General features: G+C 38.5%; 1 protein-coding gene across 23 annotated transcripts in view; it reads right to left on the bottom strand.

Annotated features, from left to right (window-relative positions):
- obscnb (obscurin, cytoskeletal calmodulin and titin-interacting RhoGEF b) overlaps positions 1 to 21,933 on the bottom strand; it is a 53,694-nt gene that overhangs the window by 2,743 nt on the left and 29,018 nt on the right. For 6 of the 23 annotated variants that reach the window (XM_026258428.1, XM_026258432.1, XM_026258436.1 and 3 more), the window contains 40 exons: positions 21,578 to 21,844; positions 20,963 to 21,229; positions 20,432 to 20,698; positions 20,072 to 20,338; positions 19,356 to 19,625; positions 18,599 to 18,868; positions 17,926 to 18,204; positions 17,317 to 17,574; positions 16,826 to 17,092; positions 16,336 to 16,608; positions 14,182 to 14,457; positions 13,667 to 13,939; positions 13,278 to 13,568; positions 12,592 to 12,861; positions 10,517 to 11,761; positions 9,962 to 10,243; positions 9,478 to 9,559; positions 9,181 to 9,314; positions 8,743 to 8,940; positions 8,543 to 8,584; positions 8,302 to 8,400; positions 7,935 to 8,153; positions 7,775 to 7,802; positions 7,621 to 7,664; positions 7,359 to 7,460; positions 5,032 to 5,174; positions 4,523 to 4,723; positions 4,333 to 4,409; positions 4,074 to 4,244; positions 3,764 to 3,923; positions 3,508 to 3,624; positions 3,179 to 3,343; positions 2,873 to 3,031; positions 2,526 to 2,703; positions 1,830 to 1,943; positions 1,581 to 1,748; positions 1,283 to 1,385; positions 952 to 1,081; positions 766 to 868; positions 355 to 397 (listed from right to left, as the gene is read on the bottom strand). In XM_026258428.1, the coding sequence (XP_026114213.1) occupies positions 355 to 397; positions 766 to 868; positions 952 to 1,081; positions 1,283 to 1,385; positions 1,581 to 1,748; positions 1,830 to 1,943; positions 2,526 to 2,703; positions 2,873 to 3,031; positions 3,179 to 3,343; positions 3,508 to 3,624; positions 3,764 to 3,923; positions 4,074 to 4,244; positions 4,333 to 4,409; positions 4,523 to 4,723; positions 5,032 to 5,174; positions 7,359 to 7,460; positions 7,621 to 7,664; positions 7,775 to 7,802; positions 7,935 to 8,153; positions 8,302 to 8,400; positions 8,543 to 8,584; positions 8,743 to 8,940; positions 9,181 to 9,314; positions 9,478 to 9,559; positions 9,962 to 10,243; positions 10,517 to 11,761; positions 12,592 to 12,861; positions 13,278 to 13,568; positions 13,667 to 13,939; positions 14,182 to 14,457; positions 16,336 to 16,608; positions 16,826 to 17,092; positions 17,317 to 17,574; positions 17,926 to 18,204; positions 18,599 to 18,868; positions 19,356 to 19,625; positions 20,072 to 20,338; positions 20,432 to 20,698; positions 20,963 to 21,229; positions 21,578 to 21,844 (8,302 nt within the window). The remainder of the gene's footprint in view (positions 1 to 354; positions 398 to 765; positions 869 to 951; positions 1,082 to 1,282; positions 1,386 to 1,580; positions 1,749 to 1,829; positions 1,944 to 2,525; positions 2,704 to 2,872; positions 3,032 to 3,178; positions 3,344 to 3,507; positions 3,625 to 3,763; positions 3,924 to 4,073; positions 4,245 to 4,332; positions 4,410 to 4,522; positions 4,724 to 5,031; positions 5,175 to 7,358; positions 7,461 to 7,620; positions 7,665 to 7,774; positions 7,803 to 7,934; positions 8,154 to 8,301; positions 8,401 to 8,542; positions 8,585 to 8,742; positions 8,941 to 9,180; positions 9,315 to 9,477; positions 9,560 to 9,961; positions 10,244 to 10,516; positions 11,762 to 12,591; positions 12,862 to 13,277; positions 13,569 to 13,666; positions 13,940 to 14,181; positions 14,458 to 16,335; positions 16,609 to 16,825; positions 17,093 to 17,316; positions 17,575 to 17,925; positions 18,205 to 18,598; positions 18,869 to 19,355; positions 19,626 to 20,071; positions 20,339 to 20,431; positions 20,699 to 20,962; positions 21,230 to 21,577; positions 21,845 to 21,933) is intronic. The other 17 variants (XM_026258446.1, XM_026258445.1, XM_026258448.1 and 14 more) reach the window with 10 other exon arrangements.

The raw sequence follows: 21,933 nt of genomic DNA on the forward strand, positions 1-21,933 counted from the left end.
TCAAAAATACAGTAAAAACAATAATACTGAGAAACATTAGTGTTAATTTATTTTACTATTTAATGTATTCGTATAATAAAAGTAAAAATTATTCCAGTCTTCAGTGTCACATGATCCTTTAGAAAGCATTCTTCTATGCTGATTTGCTTAAGTATTTCATCATTATTTTTAGGATTCTGTGATGAATAGAACATTTCAAAACAACAGCATTTAATTAAAATATTGTGTAACAATGTGTGACTTACTGACACTTTTGATCAATATAATGTGTCCTTATTGAATAAAATTATTTATTAACTTTTGAACAGTAGTGTATTTAATTTGTGCTTCTATGTGTGTGTGCACGAGACTTACATAATTATGGTTTTCTTCGGCATTTTTGTCTCTTGTTCTGTTACTAGTTGGGGAAAAAAATAACAATAAAAGTTGTAAATCATCTTTTAAAAACATACAATTTATTTTCAGTTATCAACTTAATTCATCACGTCAATGAATTTGAGGTACAAACATGAAGCTGAAATAAAAGAAATCTCATTTCTAAATTCTTAAATAAGTGAATTTGTGTATGTATATATATATATATATTTCTGCACCTGATAATTTCTTTAACCAACTCTCATAGTGTATTGTAGACCCTTTTCTAAAACCAATACATATTGTCTCAGGATGTGAACCTTTTTTTTTTTTTTTAATCTGTTTTGAGTTTTCAAGAACAGATGGGGATGTTTTATTTTTTATTTGATGGCATATGTGTGTCTCTCTTACCTTCTATACTGATGGCCTGATCTGCTCTACGTTCTCGCGCCATTGCCACAGCAGGAGTGATCAGCTGCGTGGCACACCTGGCACTGCCCAGACGGTTCGACAGCTGCAAATCAATAATACAAGGCTTATTTCCTCAGGGTTGGAGTAAAGTAAGAACTGAAAGGACTAAATAAAGAATCCCCATACCTCACACTCATAGTGTCCAAGATCTCGTTCTCCAGGGTTCTTGATAACTAGAACCAACACCCCACTGCGCGCTTCACTGTATGTCTGAAACTTCTCCTGGTCTGTCAGCAGTTTACCATCCTTAAACCATCTGTCCAGGGAAATGGCATAGTTTAATACTAGCTCGAGTCATTTTGTCAGTGAAACCGAGAACACAAGAAAGCGGTGTTGGGTTTTTGGACGTTATTTATGGAACGACTTGATTTGAATATTATTATATGAATCAATCAGATATTCTGGGTCATTTTGACTCAATATTTAAACATGGAAATAACGTAAATGAAGTAACTACCTTATCTTGGGACTTGGTGCGCTCTGGATGGTGCAGGTGAACTGAGCATCTTCTCCTGGATAAAGTGTGGCATTCCGGATCTTATTCACAAAACGTGGAGGTACTGCAAAAGGAATAAAACTTAAACTTAACAGTATTAAAAGTATCAAACATCAGTCTATTCTAACTATGTAAACTTTAAGAAATTTAATTATATTAAAATGTTTAAATTAGTTCTTATTAAATGAAATAATTCACAATGGAGTGAAACCAGCTTTACTAGGTTGGAAACATGAATTTGCTCATGTCCATCACTCACCCTGCACAGTGATTTTGCCTAGTGTGCTGGCGTTGCCCGCAGAGCTGGTGGCAAAGCACATGTATTGTCCCGAGTCGTCTGCCGTCATGTTGTCCAAAATGAGTGTGCAAGAGCCGTCTGGGTCCTCAATGATGATGTGGTGAGGATCTGCTTCCACGGCATGTCCGTCTGTTTGTGAATCAGATGGATGAATTACTTAACTTCTAAGAAGTCATAAAGGGCGGAAACACCCAAGATTTGATTCTTTACCTTTGTACCAGGTGACCTGTGGTTTGGGGGCACCAGTCACCTTGCAGGCGAGCTTTACGGTCTGTCCGAGCTCCGCTGTGTAGTCTGTCAAAACTGAGTCAAAATCTGGAGAGCCTGTAATAACAAATATGCTAAATATTAGGACTAGGGCGTGTTTTTTATTGTAGTATAAGATAATAGGACAGATAGGTGTTTTCTCTTTTTGCCACTTGCTTGCAGGGATGATATATTTTTGAATGCTAAAATGCATAAACAAAAATCTGTTTTTGGCTAAACACCTGAAATAAGGTCTAGTGTTTTATTCTACAACATAAAACGTCAAACTGAACCGGTAAACTCATCTACTCAGCAGTCCGCTTTTACAGCTTCATCGTGTTTATACTTATTGCAATCGATTCGAACTCAAACTTTTCAACATGCAGATTTTAAATAAAGTTTAAAGAGTTGTTAGAAGCTTAGTGTTGTTGGTGTGATGTTAGCATAACTGTAGTTTTTTTTACATTTGGCGACTTTATTAGGCTTCAAAATGTTAAAAAGATTATCAAAGCATGTACGAATCAAAAACTTTCACTTAAGCTTATTTTCTGTAGCTAATAATCCAAAAAGCCAATGACAAAATCTTTTGGGGTTTTTGTGGCAGGAAGCAGGCTAACTTCCGAGTTGTGAGCAATGTGTATATCAATGTTGGCGACTTACTCCAGGCTGGCATGCTGTAGCGCAGCTGGAGGTCACGGAGGTCACGGAGCCAGGAGTTCTTGATGATAACAGTCCGTGCCTGCAATGTGTATTTTCTCACAGAGTCCTCGCGCTCATGCCAGATCTCAAACACTCTCTCGTCACCCTCAACGGTCTCGTTCACATCAATGTTTGTGAGCTAAAGACAAAAAATAAACATGCATTATATTTTTATAAACAATAACGATAAGTGAAATTATGCGGCAGAACCAGTGATCCATGTCAACATATTTGGACAGTAAAAACACTGTGTTAAATATGTGCATCACTTAATTTCTGTATTTTAAAAGCTTCTGCAAAGCTCCAACCTTCATCATATTCTTGAACACATATGCCTGAGTGTCTGTATTAGTGTCTCTCTTCTGTTTGCAGATGACCACATGGTTTTTGAAGAGGAAGACGTGGCGGTGGTGACCTCTGGAAGATGTTCGAATTCCAGGAGCTCCTTCCCAAACAATAAAAGGCCCCTGTAGAAGAATCCAGAACCTCATTTTACACTTTGATTTGAAAAGTTTTTACATTTACTACAAGTAGGTGAAACATGCAAGAACACTTAAATCACAAAGCAATTATCCAGTACCTTAAATGGCGACATTTGAGTTTAGGGACTGTACCTGTCTTATAGGTTCTCCCAGCGCCTCCAGATTGGCGGGGTAGCTCTCTATGAGAGATACATGGTGTGTGTTTTCTGAGCGCTGGGAGAGGGACGACACCATGGCATAGGCTTGCTCCAACAAACAGCAGTTCTGACCGTTCCTCGCTTTATTCCGGATCAATTCCTACAGTAAGATCACAGGAAATATGGAAATGTGTTGGTCACTATCAAATATTAGTGAAGAGTTATATCACATAATGCATAACACGATTTCTATATATAAATATTTAGCATTTTGAAAGTGGAGATTGCCAGAATTAGTATTATTGTATTTAAGTATTTTTTTACCTTCAGTAAAGCCCTGTACTTCTGAATTCTCTCTGGTGGTCTCTGAAGGTAAGCATTGATGCTTAGCACTGGACCTTCTGAGGGGTCAACATTTGCCAACTCTGAGGCTGTATAATCCTAATGAAAATACATAAAAATACATAAATCATGCATCACTTTTTTTACAGACAAAGGAAAAAAAGTCACAAAGATTAAAAGTCACAATTTTTATGCCCCAGAAATCCATCACTATACTGTCAATAATTTGTAAACCCACCTTGAAATACTGGTGCACTTCTTTCTCACTGATGGCTGACTCGGCTTGCAGTTGTCCAATGAAGTACTGCAGATATTTCTCAAACCCTTCAGAGTTTCTCAGGAAATGCATGGCAATGTCATCATCTGTGTCACAATCTTGCAGGCCAGGTAGCAAAGAGCTGGAAAACAGGCACCTTCATTACGCATCTCCCTGTTTTCACATCTGTATGCCAAGACTAGCATATAAATGAAAACAATTCTTAAAAATAAAAATTATAGATACAAATTTATAGACTTAACCATCATATTTGACTGTCTGAACTCTGTACCTGCTGTGGAAGGATTTCAAATCATTGATATTACGGAAGATGGTTTCCTTCTGGCTGGTGATTTCAGGTGGTGTGCTCTGCTCCTCCACATGCTTCAGATGGTGTGAAGTGAAGAACTCCATCTGCTTCAGAAACTCAGTTTCTGTGTTGATCAGCTCTTGGACAAGTTGACTAGATACATATGAAGCCGGGGTAGAATTACTAAAGTGGATATGATATAAACTGCACCCTGAACTGTAGTTAATGTGTCCAAATTTACCAGAGTTTCTTCTTGTACTCCGTCTCTGAGACTTCTTCTCTGGAGGTCTCTGGGAGGTCTGCTACATCTGCAGACAGCTACAACACAACCATTCCATCATTAGTATGCATTTTAACCCTAATGTCAAATTTTAAAATCAATATTTCACCACTAGGTGACTAGTTATCATTTTGAAGTAACTTAATCTGACCTTCAGTCTTTTGTCGAGGTATGCAGGCGAGACCCATCCCTGGCGAGATGGGTGGGATTTTGTGGGCTTGGTGCGGACCAGCCATTTAAGTGGATGGGCAGAGTCCAGAACCTCCACATACTGGCCCTCCTTCAGAGCGATGGCATCTTTACTGACCCCCATGGGGTTGTAGTCAGCGGTCACCACGTAGATTTCAAACATCTGCACAGATGCATTGAGATAACAGAGCATTTGGAAAATGTGACTTGTCATGTTCACGCTCTGCTTTCAAATATTCTGTGAACTGAATATTAACCAGATACTTAACTCAAATAAAACATAATATGAACTACAGAATTATGATACCAACATTACACATCCATTTTTACTTCCTCTTTTTCAATAAATGGTAATGCTTCTAAATTCTTATGTGAACCGAATAGCAACAGATCTGACACAGTTATGTTAGTTATAATAATAATAATACAATTCGTTTGTTGATGACACTGAGAGTGTGTTATTTGTAATACCTCTCCCCTGGCATCTCCTTCATCAGACTCAGATGATGAGTCTGCGATCAGAGATGGAGGGCGTGATCGGCCATGATGTGGAGATGGGGATGGGGTTTTTGATTCATCATCGTCATCATCAGCTCCTGGGACACGCAATGAAGCTAGATGCAGACAGAGACAAAAGGATAGAGGAAGAAAGAGATATTGTGTCGAACAATTATGGTCACAACATGTTTAAGTATCATGTTTGACACAGGATGGGTTTCAGTGTCACATTTTCATAGAACTACAACACATTTGCTCAGATTATGATCATGAAAAAACCAGCAGACACATATTTTGAATGCAGTCTGAAAATATAAATCTGGACATGAAATTTGAATAATAAATAGAAATCGCAAGGTACCCCACATTTTATATTGTAAGCAAACATTTCAGAGTAAAAAAAAAAAGAAAAAAAAAGAACACTGTACACATCTTTAACATGTACTTTTGTGTGATATATTTATATATATATATATATATATATATATATATATATATATATATATATATATATATATATATATATAGATTGTATTTCTTTATAAATATACATATTCGACATATGCTAGTCGATGCGAATCGTCTACTCCCGTTTAAGCAACTGCGTAGATTTAATCTCGCGACAACAAATGCTTGCCGCTGTGAAATTTAAATTTTACCGCCTTTATTTAAAAGAAACCGCGACCTGACAGAACTTGCGGTTATTAAGGCTACGGTAACCTCTGTACTGAAACTCTCTCAAAAACGACCATTTACACAATTGTCAGACAGCCCAAAGAGATTATATGGATATGGAAATCATCTCTCCCAAATGGATGCTGAGCATGATTTATGAGGGAAATACGATGACCTAAAGAGAAGGTAAGCAGCAATAATCGCTTTTTATTTAGCCTACGATTCAAGTGTGTAAGCATTTTCGCTTCCAGTAAGCGTAAATTGCTTTATTTGGTTAATTACCTGTAGAATGTGATTGTGTCACAAGCTATTACAATGTTTGGTCGAGACAGGCTGGCGGGGATCCATGGTAATTTCATATTAACACGATATAAAGAATTAGGGCGGTTTGAACACTTTGGGATCCACTGGATTTAAAATACTGTTTCTAAATAAGTGGTAACAGAATTGTGTTTTATTCTACAAACAAAGTTTTCTCAGTCATTCATTCATCCATTGATCATAAGAATATTTTACCATAATATTCACCAGGCAAACTCTTTCCATTGCTTTTGTAGAAAAAGAAATTAATGCAAATAACATCAGTGACAAAAAATAAATAAATAATAAAACATTTGGACAATCACCTGAGCTCAACATGTAACATTCATTAATATCAGATTTTTTAATAATCTATGACTAAAATACTGTACTGTATCATGTTTTCCTACGATTTAATGTGCACTATATCATGCTTGTTTTAAAATAAAATTGTGCCCACACAAACACTAATGTAATGCTCATGCAACTCAATAAGTCTAAATGAATGTCAGTGAGCCCATTCATCAATTTTCTTAGTGTATAATGAAACAGAGACACCTTGAAAGTAAAAAAAAAATAAGAGTCTGCTTCCACTGAATTTAAGAATGTCCAGTTTTTTATAATTGTGACAAATTGCTCTGATTTTAAAGAACTGTGACTTTATTACTACTACTAGCCAATACTTGCAGCATTTTTAACACTACTGAAGAGCTTAAATTCATTCCTTTTTAAAAAAAATGTTGAGAGCCAAAGAAACAGACAAGCAAAGTGATTAACAACAGCATAGCCTCGTGGAGAAAAAAGGTTCTGGTATGTTAAACTGGAGGTTCTGCGTATACATACTGGTTACTTTAGGCCAAGATTTCATCCACTGGAGCACTTGATGGTCTGTAAGCTGTCTTAACAAATCAATGTTTCAATGAGAAAGTGAGTGAATAGAGGGATGAGAGGATGGATGGATAGTTTGATGGACAGACAAAAGAATGTAGCCAGTGAGCTGTGTATTAACTGAGAGATTCAGAGAAATTATTTTTTTTAATAAAAGGGAGGCTCAGGATAACACACAGAATGTGTTCATTAAAAATTTCCAGAGTATAATTATTTAAAACAGTGAATTTGCAACAGGTGTACTCCATTTCAGTACCCAGTACATCCCGAGACATAAATTCAAAGCATTTGAGCACATGCTAAACTCAAACAGTGCACACCGATTTCAGTGAATATTAGGATGCATCTGTAAAGACTACAGTAGCAAGATAAATAGTTATTAATAGTGCAAAATGACATATATTAACAGTATTATTGACAAAAGTTTTTTCTCTTACCTTGAGTAATCCTGGCAGATACCATTTCAGTGATTTGGGTTGTGAGTTTTTGTAAGAATTCATCAGTACCCACTTCTCCCATGGAAGGTAGTTTGATCTCTCCTGAAATGTGATCATAGTAATTACTTTGTATTTTGTTGCAGATTATTGGACAAATATTTGATGGCAGTCACTCTGACCTAATCTGACATTGCATTGATAGTAAACAAAAGTAGTAAAAAAAAAACAAAAAAAAAACAGAAAATCAATATCAAATATTCACCTTTGCCCTGTTCCTCTGGTGGGCTGATAGTAATTCCCAGAACCCTGGAGAAAATAAAAAAACATCTTAATCGCTAAAATGTTAACATTTTTAAATGTTTAGATTAATAAAATTATCTAAATTGACAGCTGAATGCTTTTATATTTAAACTTACTCTGGAGCCACTTTCTTTTGCTCTGGTGCTGTTGGACAGAAAAGCAAGCATGATAAAAGGGTACTCATATCAGCCATAATCTTGGTATAAAAAAATGATATTAAAATAAGTCACGATTCTGACATTACTAGTGTTAATAACTGAACCATGAGTTTCTGACCTGTCTCCACGTCCAGTCGGGCTGTGTTGACTGACTGTCCAGCGAGGTTGGTGGCAATGCAAGTGTACATACCGCCATGTTTTTTTCCCACTTCCATGAGGATGAGACTATGTTGACGGCCAGAGCTGGCCACCTTGTAACCTGGTGTGTCTGCTTTGATCCAAAGAACATCCTTATCTGACACTTCCTTTAACCAGTTTACAGATGGGGTTGGGGAGCCTGTGGAAACAGTACCTTGGCTAATATATCTCATCTTTTGTAATGTGCAGCTGAACCAATGTTACGCTTAATGCTTTGGTCTATTTCTCAAAATTGCATTTTAAGTCATTTTTCTTGGTATTTTACTTATTGTGGTAACACACCATACCTTCCACTTTGACTGACAGCGTTATACTTGCTCCCTGTTTCACCTTCTTGTTGCTGAATCTCTCTAGGAAGCGTGGTGGCACAAGTGGCACCTTTGAATCTATTTGTGGAAAAAAAGTGGCGAAGCAAATAAAATGCATGCATAATCTTTCATATCAATACTTAATTTCAAAATGCTTTTGCATTTTACATCATGTGGAACAAGGATTCATATTCACATGTGCTGTATGCAAGATGTTTACCTCTCATTCGTCTCTGTACAGGTGCTGGGCGCTCTCCAGGAGCTAATTAGTGAAAGTAAACAAAGAAACAAACATGAAGAATTTATGTAGCAAATTTAATTTGGAAAACAGTTTTACTGTAATTTTGTGATTAATAATTTCTAATTGCAAAGACCCAATGCAGGTGACATATAGAGTTTAAATATAAAAGGAACATTTACCTTGTACATTCAATCTTGCTGAAGAGTAGGCAGAGCCAGCTATATTGCTAATATATGCTGAGTATTCTCCGGTGTCCTCACGCTTAACATCCAAAATCTCAAGACTGTGTTGATCGCGTTTGGTCGACAATACAATTCTGCTGGAGCCTTGGAGTGGGGTGCCGTCTTTGAACCAGTAAACCCTTGGTGTTGGAAATCCTGCAGAAAGGCATTGAACATGAAACTGTATTTTCCACCCATATTACTTCTGCAAATGCAACAGCTAAAAAAATTACAGTAGTCTTGGATACAAAACAATGTGAATATTTATTAGGAATATAAACATGTTCATGAAAAGGATTTAGGACATTAACGCCATTATGGTTAGAGCGACTAGAATCTATTAAAAGTAGAATCTGAAATGAGACAGAATTTGCATCCATGGGAAAAACAGCTGACCTTTGACCCTGACACTCATTTTGGCAATGGGTGCTCCAGGACTGAGGAATAAATCATGTAACTCATCCAAAATCTGAGGAAGCTGCTCGTCCTCTGCCACTGACTCAAAAGCCTCTGTGTCCCTGTGCTCCGAGCTAAAAGAGCAACCCAAACACAAGAAGAAGTCCATTTAAAACTAGCATGAAATTTAAATCAGAGGTTTGTTCTGGACAGGATTTGAGGAAAATCTATTTTATCCCTTTAGTACTGATATAAAACATCATAAAGATCATTTAAAATTAAATGGTTGAATCTTACCTAGACACATAACCTTTAGCACTGACATAGGAAGACGTCTCTGTGGCATCAGCTGCTGTGTCATAGTCTGAACTGCAAGACACTTTAAAGATACACAAGACTGAATCAATAACCAAACAACATGAGTTTTCAAATCTTTAAGAATAGTATAAATTAAAACAACAAAAATTCAAACAACAAATCAACAAAAATGCAGTAAACAGATGAAATTAGCTCTAATTAGTTCTGCATAACAAAATACATATAAATATTAATAGCATTCATCTTAAGCATGAATGTAGGTCTAGAGCATTTTTAGTCCATCTAGAGACAAACGACAACAATGAAAACACATGCAGTCACATTCTTACACTTCACAGATGCACCAGTAAAAGAAAGTGCCATCTTTGTTAAAATGTTTTAATCTGGGATGACATTTTGTTTTCTTGTCTACATTTGTGAGTTTTTGGTTTTGATTAACACTTTCTTTTAACAGTGTACTCACTGTCCACCCTCAGCTCAGCCTTGCTGGAGGCGATGGCACTGTCATTTTCAGCCATGCATCGGTACACGCCCATGTCTGTGGGCAGCACAGCTGTGATGATCAGCTGGTGATGGCCTTCCTGGTCTTCGTTGATCATGTAATGGTCATTTTCCTCCAACATCTTTCCATCCTTGAACCATCTCACAGTGGGAGGGGGGTTGCCGACAATTACACAGTCAAAACTGACTGGAAACCCATCAGGAACATCTTGGCTACGGAGCTCCGTCAGGATGATGGGGGCCGCTGGGAGGTTGGTAGGTGATTAAGATAACAGGAAAGAGCAAACAAAACCGAAAAGAACAGAACATAGCAATACTTGAGCAGAAATGCTGAACCAGGCAAAAACATGACATGCCATCACTTCCAAAACAAGCAAGTCGCAACATTTTTTGTGTAACATTTCAAAAGTGCCTCCCTATAATGACAAACAATCCAACACTGAATCATGCAACTTTATAAAGAAACAAATCGGAGCAAAAACATTTATAGTAAAACCACATGGAAGAAGTGTCATACCAGGGGCTCCTGTCATGAAAGCAGGCATTGGTTGGTCCTGAGTTGGGGTTTTGGAGCCATCTTGGGAGAGACCCATCTTTGTGATACGCAACTCTACCTTAGCACCTGCTGCTGCAATGATGGCCGTTTCGATGGGAACTCCTTGATAAGTAAACATTTCCTGGAAGCGCTGGGAAGCTACTTGAGCTTCTGCACGGTTATCAAAGCGGATGTAGATATACTGATCATCCTCCCTATAAGTCTGTAGAGCTGGTGGCGGTAAATCTCCTTCATCCGCACTAACAAAAGATTCCTCTTCCACATCTGGAGGGAGGTGAGTACGTAGAAGTCGCCTTAATCGTTTACTCGCTTGGCGTAAAGTCTCATCCATCTCACTCCCTGAGGAGCTCTCAGCTTCACTATCTGCACTGTAGCCCAGAGTGAGGGGGCGTCGCCCAGAAGATTCCCGCAGTGTCCCTACAGTGACTTTTCCACTATGGGTGGAAACACCAAACTTATTGGTTACTTCACAAGTATATACACCAGTGTCTTTGGTTGTGGCAGCAGTCACTACCAGAGAGCAGGTGCCATCATTATAGATGTCAATGTGATGGTGCTTGCCATCTGTTAAGGGTTCACCATCTTTCAGCCAGCGAACCTTATCTGGCTTACCCTCCACAATGCACTCGAGATGAATTGTCCCATTGGGCTCCTTAGACTGATCCTTAAATACTTCTTTGAAGACTGGTCTCATGTCCTTCCTGGCTTTATAACCTTTGAAGGCTGCCTGAATCTTGACAGCAGCCTCTAGCAACTCATCCCCTTTCGGAGCTTCCATGAGGGGCTCTACAGATGTCTTTGTAACAGATTGCTCAGTCATCTGGAAGTGCTCATACAGTTTCGTGGAGGCAGTAGTCTCAGTCACAGAGGACTTGCTGCTTTTCTTAAGGTAAGACATCAAGCTAGTTGTCCCACTGAGAGATTCCTCATCAGAACTTGTATAGAGATTAGGCTCTGCTGTGATCTTGGGAGGTGGCTCAACAGGTCTCACTTCCTTTTCCTTTTTTACTTTTCCTTCTTTGCTCTGGGCCTTTTCCTTTCCATCTTCTTCTGGCAACTCTGAAATTGAATCTAATGTGGGCTCTCGACTCATTCTCCTCTTCTTGGCCACTGCATCCCATAGAGCATGTAAATCTCCCTCGGAAGCAGCCTCAGGGGGCAATTTGGGCTGGCTGCCCTCATCCTGAGAAAGTGTTGTGTCATCTCCTGTAATCAGGTAGCCATCATTAATCAGTCTCACCCATGGTGAAAGTTTTATGTCGGAAAAAAGTTTATATTAAATATATCAACAATTTGCCTCTGCAACAGCAATTTGACTGTAATAAAGACGGGGGTAAATTGTGAATAATACGAAAGAGTAAATGTAGATTAACACCAAAATAATAAAGAGAAATAAAGCTAAGTAAAAACAGCTTGAAATGTTAAATTCACTTCTGCACATGAAAAGAAAAGACACTGAAATATAATTTAATGGTTTTAGTAGGGGTGTTCCGATCACGATCGGCCGATCGTTATGCGCATCTCGTCAGTAAAGCCGGTTTTCTAATCAGCGGTTAATTCCATCAGGTGCGTGATTTCACATAGAGCAGCTGTTACTACACAGAGCCGTTGTTAATAGAGAAGATGCGCAAATCACGTTAATTTTCAGTTAACAACGGCTCTGTGTAGTAACAGTTGCTCTATGTGAAATCACGCACCTGATGGAATTAACCGCTGATTAGAAACCGGCTTTACTGACGAGATGCGCATTAACGATCGGCCGATCGTGATCGGAGCACCCCTAGGTTTTAGTAACATTTACAAATAGTTAGTACTTGTTGGCGATAACACTATTTTGACATACAGTAACTTAATCTTATTGACATGTACATGACAGTAACTTGAAGAAGTTGCAAAGAGACAGGAAAAAGATATATGGATACTGTAATCTCGTAACAAAGAAAATCATAAAGTAGGAAAGTTCCAAACACTTTGACCAAGACACACAAATAAACAACACTAGTAAGTTAGATGTGAGGTTAAGCGATGTAAAGTACCTTCGAGGTTAAGGTTGATTGAAGTCTTTGCCTCTTCTGAGGCTACACAAGAATAGACACCCTGGTCTGTAGACTGGAAATCCTTTATGAGCAAAACTTGGCTCTTTCCTTCTGCTACCATTTGGTACTTGACTCCAAACTCTATCTCTCTGTTGTCCTTGAACCATGTGACTGATTTGGTCTCTGTAGAAAGCTCACACTCTAAACGAACCATCTTTCCTTTTTGGATCTTAGAGCTGCTTAACATTTTGGTCATGGTCACTGGTGCATCTGAAGACCAAAAGTCCATTCAAAGAACAGTTGAAGAAATGCAGCAAGAATTCAACAAGAACAAATACAAAATACACTTGTTTAGAGTATAGTTTTTAGTGTTCTACTACTACTATAGCAGGGCAGAGTTCTTCACTCCTGGCCCTAGAGAGCCACTTTCCTTCAGTTCTAGTTCTAGTTATGATCAAGATTGTTGGGCTTGATTTAAAGTTATTGCTAGGTGTTGTTGGAACATGATTGAAACTAACTGCAAGAAAGTAGCTCTCCAGGACCAGGAGTGATGAACGCTGATCTTGGGCAGACTGCTGATAGCAAGCCTTCTATATGGACTCTATGGAGGCAGTTTGTCTTCACCCACAATTTACTCTATAAGGTTGCTTTCAGTAAGTTAGTTATTTCTGCAAGTAACCACTTACCAAGTGTCACGGTTTGAGGCAGCTGTACAGGCTCTCCAATACCAGCACGGTTAATGGCTGCCACTCTGAACCTGTAACCTGCCCCCGGTATGAGGTTTTCAACCAGAAATTCAGTGTTGCACACTGGTTCTGTGTGGCAGGGCAGCCAGAGGATACTGTCAACTAGACGCATTTCCAAACGGTATCCAATGATTGGGCTTCCTCCATCACTGAGGGGTGTGAACCAAGACAAGGTGACGAATGTTGGGCCTTTACTAACCAACTCTGGGTCTTCAGGGGGATCAGGCACAGCTATAAATATCCAGATAAAATGAAAAAAAAAAAAAATCTCAGACAATAAGCATAATAGCAGAAATTATAATTAATGAGACACAAATGAGGACACTTACATATTGTGATGAGTTTGGCCATCGATAAGGCATTCCGAGCTGCAAATGTGATTTCCTGTGTGAGCTGAGCCTGGGCTTTCTTCAAAATTAGGCTGTAGGAAGAGCCACTGGCTTTCATGGCCCATTGGTCATTACATTGAAGCTCAACACCATTTGCATACCAAGTCACTTCAGTCTCAGGCACAGCTTCATTCAATACACAAGTGAACTCAACTTGCTCTCCTGCAATGGCGGTCTTATCTTCCAAAGGCTTGACCACCTCCAGTTGCCAAGCTGTACAGAAAAAAATCCACAACTACATTTACATTTTATATTTAATGTATCATTAAAATGCAGTATGAAATTATAACAAAATAGTAAATAAATAAAGCTATACAATTTAAAGTAGAAAATGAACTGCATCTTTATTCAAAATATAGTCATGACCTATAAATCTAGAGCTGTCATTTTCTTTGATAAAATATGACATAACACTTTCATCTAAATGTAATGCTAATACATCAGAAATGATGTACCTTTGACAGACAGAAGAGCAGTAGTTGATGAAGCACCAGCTTGGAATGTAACCCTTGTGTTTTCACAGGGATGCAAGTCCTTTAAAAGCAGAAGATGGCGTCTGCCACTCTCAAAGGAAACAATCTCCACTTTTGCAGACTCCTTCACAGGCTTGCCATCAATTAACCACCGGCAGTCTTTGGTTTCAGGACGAGACAAGGAGCATTCAAAAAGTGCCTCCCCACCATTAATGGTCTCCACATTACTCAGTTCTTGGAGAATATCAATTGGTTTAGCTGCAAGAGAGAGAGAATACCTGAAAAAAACGCTGGCTTTATACACGCTAAGTCACTGTAGTACACAATGACTTTCACTGACCTTGAGTACAAAACAGTTCTTAAACTTAAAACAGTAACTGATTCAAACACAATCACACTCAATTACCAATTATTCCAGCATTTCACTAACATATAGCATCCAGCATTGAGTAGCATAGAAGCAAAGGTAGGTGTGATAAAAAGCACATGATGGTTATGATGCATAGCCACATGATGCATAGCCAGCAAGATGATGAAGATGTTGTGAAAAACAGCAATTTTTGGCTCAAGTAAAAAAAAGAAAAAAAAAAAAAACGAATCCCAGTATCCTACAAAAACTCTTTGTGGTAAACCATAACTTGTGCAACCTATTCCTTTATGTTTCTCAAACTCTTTGCAAGTCTTATACTGAGTCTTTGTGTATGAATTACACATAGATTCTCTTTGTCTACAGGTGTGCTCACCTTGCACCCTGAGATGTGCCACAACAAAGGTTCCTTCTGCCTCACAGGAGTACATCCCCCCAATCCTGGGGCTCCACACAGCTAATGTACAACCGCACAACAGTCCAGTCCTGTTCAACTATCACCCTGCGACCGTCTGCTTGCACAGGTATGCTGTTTCGCTTCCATACAGCTTTGACTGGCCGGGAGTACTGACAGATAAACTCTGCAGGCTGGTTTTCTGCTACACGTTGGTCCTCCATGGCACTGACCACCTCCACATTAGGATCTAATGAGGATTGGTGGTTGGGATAAGTAATATAAGACCCCAATGCAATTGGAAGTAGAGTTCTTCACCTCAAGCCTCTGTCTGGTTTTGGGTAATTTGTAATTTTTTTGTAATTTTAAACTAAAATATGAGTGCTTTATTCAGTTTAAAACAGCAGGCTTTAATACTTCACAATCTAAGTCAGTGAGCTGTAGCTTCTGCTTTTTTTTCACTTAAAGGTACTGAAGTGTACATGTAAGTGTAAAATCTTTTGCTTCTCTACTCCAAACTGACCAAAGTCATGGTCAAAATAAGGCCAATTTATATATATATATATATATATATATATATATATATATATATATATATATATATATATATATATAAATAAAAGTACATGCAGCACAAACGAACAGTGGAGTCAGTGCATGCAAGACCATTATTGTTTGTTCTTTGAATTTTGGGGCAAAAGGTTGCTTGTATAATTTCACTTAGATGCTTTAGTGCATTCACTAGGGATTCAGTTTTACATACTGTATACATCTATACCTCAGCCCAAAATCAGTTTTCTAATTTAAAAATTAGTATGCCAACTTTGTAAGTAATTTGCAAGCCGTGATATTGCAGCCAAATCTACTGTTTGAGGTTAGAAATGGACACATGGACTACATGCATCCATGAATTTTCATTAAAAATGATTATTATTATTTTTTGTTAACACATTTTAATGTATACTTTAGTCGAACAATAAAGGATCTAACAAAAAGACTAAATTCTAGGCATGGGTAACCCACTTAACCGAAGGATTCTCCAGGGTAGTCTGTGCAAAGACACTTTGGATTAAGAATATAATTAATATGGATAAGTAATTCAGTAATGTTAGTCTATAGCATGTCTGCAGCATGTATTAAAGAAGACAAACAGTACTCAAATACTTCAAGGACAGATTAAAACACAATTCTAGGTCTATGATCGAACTATTACTGTTATAAAAATTAAAAAAAGCTCAAGGCCACCCAAATGCTTCACAGAATTAATAAAAGACTTTTAGATTTCGAAAATTCATGGACACAACACTAGTCCCGTGCTATTCATAATTTTCAGTTTTTAGATCTCTGTACTGCCAAGCAGCCCTGCATTTGGTACCTTTCACTAACAGCTTGGCGGAAGACGTCAGACCACCTGTTTTGAACAGGACTGTACCCGAATAATTGGGAGAAAGGTTCCTTAGAGTGAGAGTGTAGACATGGTCTTCACCCACACTTATTTCACTGAAGGTACTGTTCTCCAAACGAGTGCCATTTAGCCACCACTGAACTCTGCCTTTGGCACGGCGAGAGAGCTGGCAGGAGAAAATTGCCTGTTCGCCCACATACACATCTATATTCTTTATACCCGATACTATGAGAACCTCAGCCTCTGCAGAGACCAGACACAGAATCCCTTAGATCACCAGCGTCTAAAAATACTCATATATTGAGGATGCGTTAAAAACATAATGTGAAACTTATGACGACATACTGGCATAATTCAAAAAGCTACAGATTTGAAATAACCTTCAACCAGTTTGCTCTACTTCAGAAAGTTTTATAACTTAAATACAGACCGCAAACCATTTAAGATTGTTATTTGATACCTTGCACAGTGAGTGATGCTGTGGTTAACTGGGCTCCAGCATCACAAGTGTAGTAGCCATTGTCCTCTGGTTCCAGATTATGGACATGGAGCTCCAGCACACAACCTTCCTGTTTCATCTCAAATTTCTTACTGGGTTGGAGCACCACTCCACCCTTTCTCCACTCTATACTTTTAACCGGCTTAGAGAGTTCACAAAGCAAGGTGATACTATCTCCCTCTATTGCATTCTGGTTCTCTAACTCCTTCCGGAAGTATGCAGGTTGACCTGATGAAGGGTAAGAAAAGAAGTTCAAAGAAAGTAAATGTGAAATTTTAAACGTCTGCGGATAGCTATGAGGGAATCAAAATCTTCTTTGTTCCACAAGAGAGGCAGTTATAAAGAAAAGAAAACCAGAATGGGTCTTCCTGAAACCCATATGCATTCACTTTATCTTCAGGCATGTTGATAAAATTAAAACAAAAAAGTCACAGGCCTACAAACCAGTTTACCTTTAACAGTAAGGGTGGCGCAGCTTTCTGCATCTTTGGTTTTGCATGTATACAGCCCTGCATCTCCTTCCTCCACCCTAAGGATGCGAAGCTGATGGACAGCTCTATCCTTGTAGAGCAGATAGCGTCCACCTGCCTTTATCATCACTTCATCTTTGTACCAGGTAACAGAGGCCTCAGGGTCAGAGGTCATGCAGGACAGTGTGACTGTTTGACCCTCTTTGGCAGTTAAGTCCAGAGGCTTCTCTAAGAATATGACTATGGACAGGAGAAACCCAAACCCAAGTGATGTCACATCATAATGTCTGCCTGAAGACTCTGAAAATTAGACACTTGAACATATACTGTGATACATTAAAGAGCTTTACTGATTGAGGAAATCCTGTTTAAACAATTATGGGCAGGAATTAGAAAGACTATTTCTGAACCAAAAATGTATGAAAACTTTATGAAATCTCCTTTTGGTGTGTAGCTATAGAATGGCCAAAGCAAATGGAAAAGCACCTAGGAAGTCTTTTGTTATAATTGCGCAAAATGAGTGCAGCTACTACCTAATGACTTAGATTGCTTGCCAACAATGAGTGCTGTTAGCCATAATGTGTCTTTTACCTTTGGGTTTCTCCTGCACCAACAAGTAGGCGATGCTCTTCTGAGGGCCAACCACAAACGCTACATCACCTGAATCATCGGGTGTGACCATTTTCAGCACTAGGCTGTGTTCCCTCCCTCTGCAGCTGATTTGATTTAAGTCATTGTTTTGAAGGTGGTTGGAGCCGAGCCACCATTCAACATTCGTAACCCCTGTATGGGATACCTCACACTGGAAGATAGCATCCTCGCCCGTTATCACAGTCACATCCTTTAATTCTCTTGTGATTTTTACACATTCTGGGAATGGATGGAAGGAACGTGATGAAAAGGGACTATTGAGGATCTTCCGAAAAGTCAAAGAGGTAAATATCCAACTACTGACTATCTACTAAAAGTGACTTAGATTGTAAGAGGATGTATTAATCCTACAAACATTATAGTTTATTATTAAAAACTTGGGATTTTGTTGTGACATTCCAGTTAAATCCCAAAAAGGAGGAGAACATCTTAGTTCTTAGTTCACTGATGTTTGATTTACATACTACTTGGGGTCATGCCTTAGAGACAATATAAAAGGTAAAATCTACTCCATGTTATTCATGATTGAAATGCTAATACTATTAAGTACTCTTGCTTCTGCAGGGGAACAGTGTAAAATGGAGTCCATCTTTAAAGAAGAATCAAGAATTACCTTTGACGGTCAATGTAGCTTTGCTTTGTTTGTCTCCCACTTCACATATGTACTCGCCACCATCGTCCACTGATAGCTTATAGATTTCTAAAGTTTGGAATGTGCCATTCTTCTTTATGGAATACTTCTTTCCATCAGATAGGACCTGAGTGTCCTTCTTCCAGGTCACACTGGCATCAGGGATTGAAGTTTCACAACATAATGAAGCACTGCCTCCCTCTGTGACTTCCTGGCTTGTTAACTCCTTCACAAACGATAGCACAGGGATTGCTGGCGAAAAAAAGTGATACACAGAACACATTCTAAGATATGTGCAACACCCCAAACCTGCATACTGAAGATCATAAGATGGTAATACATTTTTTTCGTAGTTTCTAAACAAAGCCAGGGTCAGGGACAAGATAAGCCTAACCTAACCTTGGAATGCTTGATTCAGAAACTATTAAACTTTTTGAAGCACTTCTACTATAGATAAAATTAATTAAAATTAAAATTAAAAGGAAGGAAGAATAGTCAACCTTCTAAATGTAATATCCGATCATTATACTACCAAACAATGGTCAAGATAAGACAAATATTTGACAAGTGAAGATTGAACAGATAACATACATGCATGAAATATAGATAAAGTGGCTGGTCACCAGACTTTTTTTTTTTTTTTTTGCAATATGATGCATTAAATGACCCACTTGTGAAATAAAAGAACGTGTGAAATAAAACTACTATTTAGAAAATCCAAATAATTCTTTAGTTTTACCTTTAACTGTGAGACAAGCAAAAGAAGTGTGTGCACCAACATGGAAGGACACCGTGCCCGAGTCTTTCTGTGTGACACTTCTTAGTGTAAGTGTGTGCCTTTTGCCTTCCATTCGGATTTCATTCCTCTCATTGTTCTGTAGTGGAACATCTTGCAGCGTCCACTGAACAATGAGTGCATTATCATGAGAGACAAGGCATTCGAAATGAACGTCCTCGCCTTCATTGACTATGCAGCTCTTCAAGCCAGTTAAGATTATGATATCAGGTTCTGAAAGCAAAATCAGGTTTCATTTTATCATAAGTACTCAACAAGTCAAAACATGAATACATTTCCAAAATATCATATAAAATCCGTAATAATCTAAATCTTTTCAATTAAATTTACAAGTCATGACTAAAATAGCTATCCTTTATATAAAAATAAAAGCTGAACTGCTAAGGGAAAAGTGTAGGCTATAATGTTATGAATATTGCAAAAAAAAACTAAACTTAATTAATCTAGTTAAATGAAATGGGAGTTCATTTGAGAAAGGTTGTGCAAGTTGTAAAGAAACTGAATGTGCAAAACCACGTGCAGAGAGAAGGTGGTACAAGCATATAAGAAAGGATGGATGGCATAGTACTTAGGATGGTATGGAGTAGATGCGAGAGCATCAAAAGAGAATGATCAGGTAAAGTTAGGAGGGATGAGGACTTTTACAAGGTGATTCATACCCTTTACAGCAAGTTTGGCAGATGTCCGATCATGTTCTGTTTCACAGCAGTAGTCTCCAGCATCTCCTCCTTGCAGCTTGTAAATGATAAGCTCAGCAACAGCCCCATCTTGCTTCAGCTGATATTTTTTGCTTGCTTCTATTACACTCTTGTCTTTCCTCCAGATGACTTTGGCTCCAGCTTTGTCAAGTTCACATCGAAAAACTGCATTTTCCCCAGCTACACTCTCCAAATTTTTCAGAGATGATTTGAAAAGAACTGGCAGTGCTGCAAAAGGTGAGTTAACAAGTGTTTCAAGGTCATCATGAAGAAACGGCTTCAAATGATACAGGAAATAAAGACGGTTCAATCCAAGCCTACCCTTAACTTCCAGATATGCAAAGCTTTGGCGTTCTCCAGTGTCACAGATATAGTCACCTGAGTCCTCAGGTTCAAGGTCATGTATGATCAGTTGGGCATGGTTTCCATCTTGCTTGAATTCATATTTAGCACAGGGGTATAGGCCAATTTCCCCCCTGCGCCACTCAACTAGAATGTCTGCTTTGGAGAGTTCACACTGGAAGCTGATGGTCTCTCCCTCAACAGCTGTCTGGTTCTTCAGTGCTTGTGTGAAGATGACTGGAAGTGCTGCCAATGTAAAGAGTGGTATAAGATGCAAGAGATTAATTCTGTAGAGTAACAAGTAACAAGTAAAACCCTAAGCCAACAGTTCAAACAAACACCAACAGCAACACCAACAGCATACATTTAAATTTCTTTTTTTAGCTTTATCTTCATCTTCATAATAAGCTGTGGAAGCATTCATACTGCACAAACATGGGTAGTGACAATGCAGTTCAAAGATGGATTAGAATGCTGGAAGAATTCATGAAGCAGTTGGTCCTCTCCTACCATTAACCTTGACATTGGCTGTAGTAATGCTGTCTCCGCAATCACAAGCATAGTCTCCAGCATCTTCAGGTTTAACATCAGTGATCTTCATCTCGACAGTACAGCCAACTTGTTTGATGAGGTACTTTCCTCCAGAACTGATCACCTGTGTTCCTTTCCTCCAAACCACAGGAACGCCAGGTTTTGAAAGTTCACATCGCAAAGTAACACTGTCCCCTTCCTGAATCTCTTGGTTCTGTAGCTCACGTTTGAAGACCACTGGTAATGCTGAGGAATCAAGCAAAGTTGTTGAACCAGGAACAGGATCTTGTGAGATTAAGTTTACACTTTGCATCAAAAATATTCTTTCCACTGATAGATGCAAAACATTCTTCTACAATGGTTTACCTTATATTTTGACCACCTTCTAAGATGTTTAAAAAAAAACAACCACCATGATGTAAATGGGAACGCTATAAACTAGACAAACAACTTAGTACATTAGAATAGCCAAATACACAGCACTTTACACTGCCATACATTAAATGAAGACATTATTAATGGACAGCTGTTTAAATCAGAAAACAAGAAGTTTCTTCATTGTTGAAGACGGCTCAAATAAAAGGAGAGTCCTACCATTGACTTTGATGTTAGCAGTGGTGATGTTGTCTCCACAATCACAAACATAATCTCCAGCGTCTTCAGGTTTGACATCAGAGATCTTCAGCTCAACCTTAGAGCCAACTTGTTTGATGAGGTACTTTCCTCCAGAATTAATCACCTGTGTCCCTTTCCTCCAAACCACAGGAACTCCAGGTTTGGAGAGCTCACAATGGAAGATGATACTTTCTCCTTCAATAGCTGTCTGGTTTTTCAGCTCTTGTGTGAAGGTGGCTGGAAGAGCTGCCAATTCAAAAGTGGTATGAGATTCCAGAGATTTAGTTCTATACATACATATACAATACAAATGCAATGGTCCAAACAATGGTTAC

Source organism: Carassius auratus, unplaced genomic scaffold (genome assembly GCF_003368295.1).
Source record: "Carassius auratus strain Wakin unplaced genomic scaffold, ASM336829v1 scaf_tig00214714_1_2670353, whole genome shotgun sequence".
In the NCBI taxonomy this organism is placed as follows: Eukaryota; Metazoa; Chordata; class Actinopteri; order Cypriniformes; family Cyprinidae; genus Carassius; species Carassius auratus.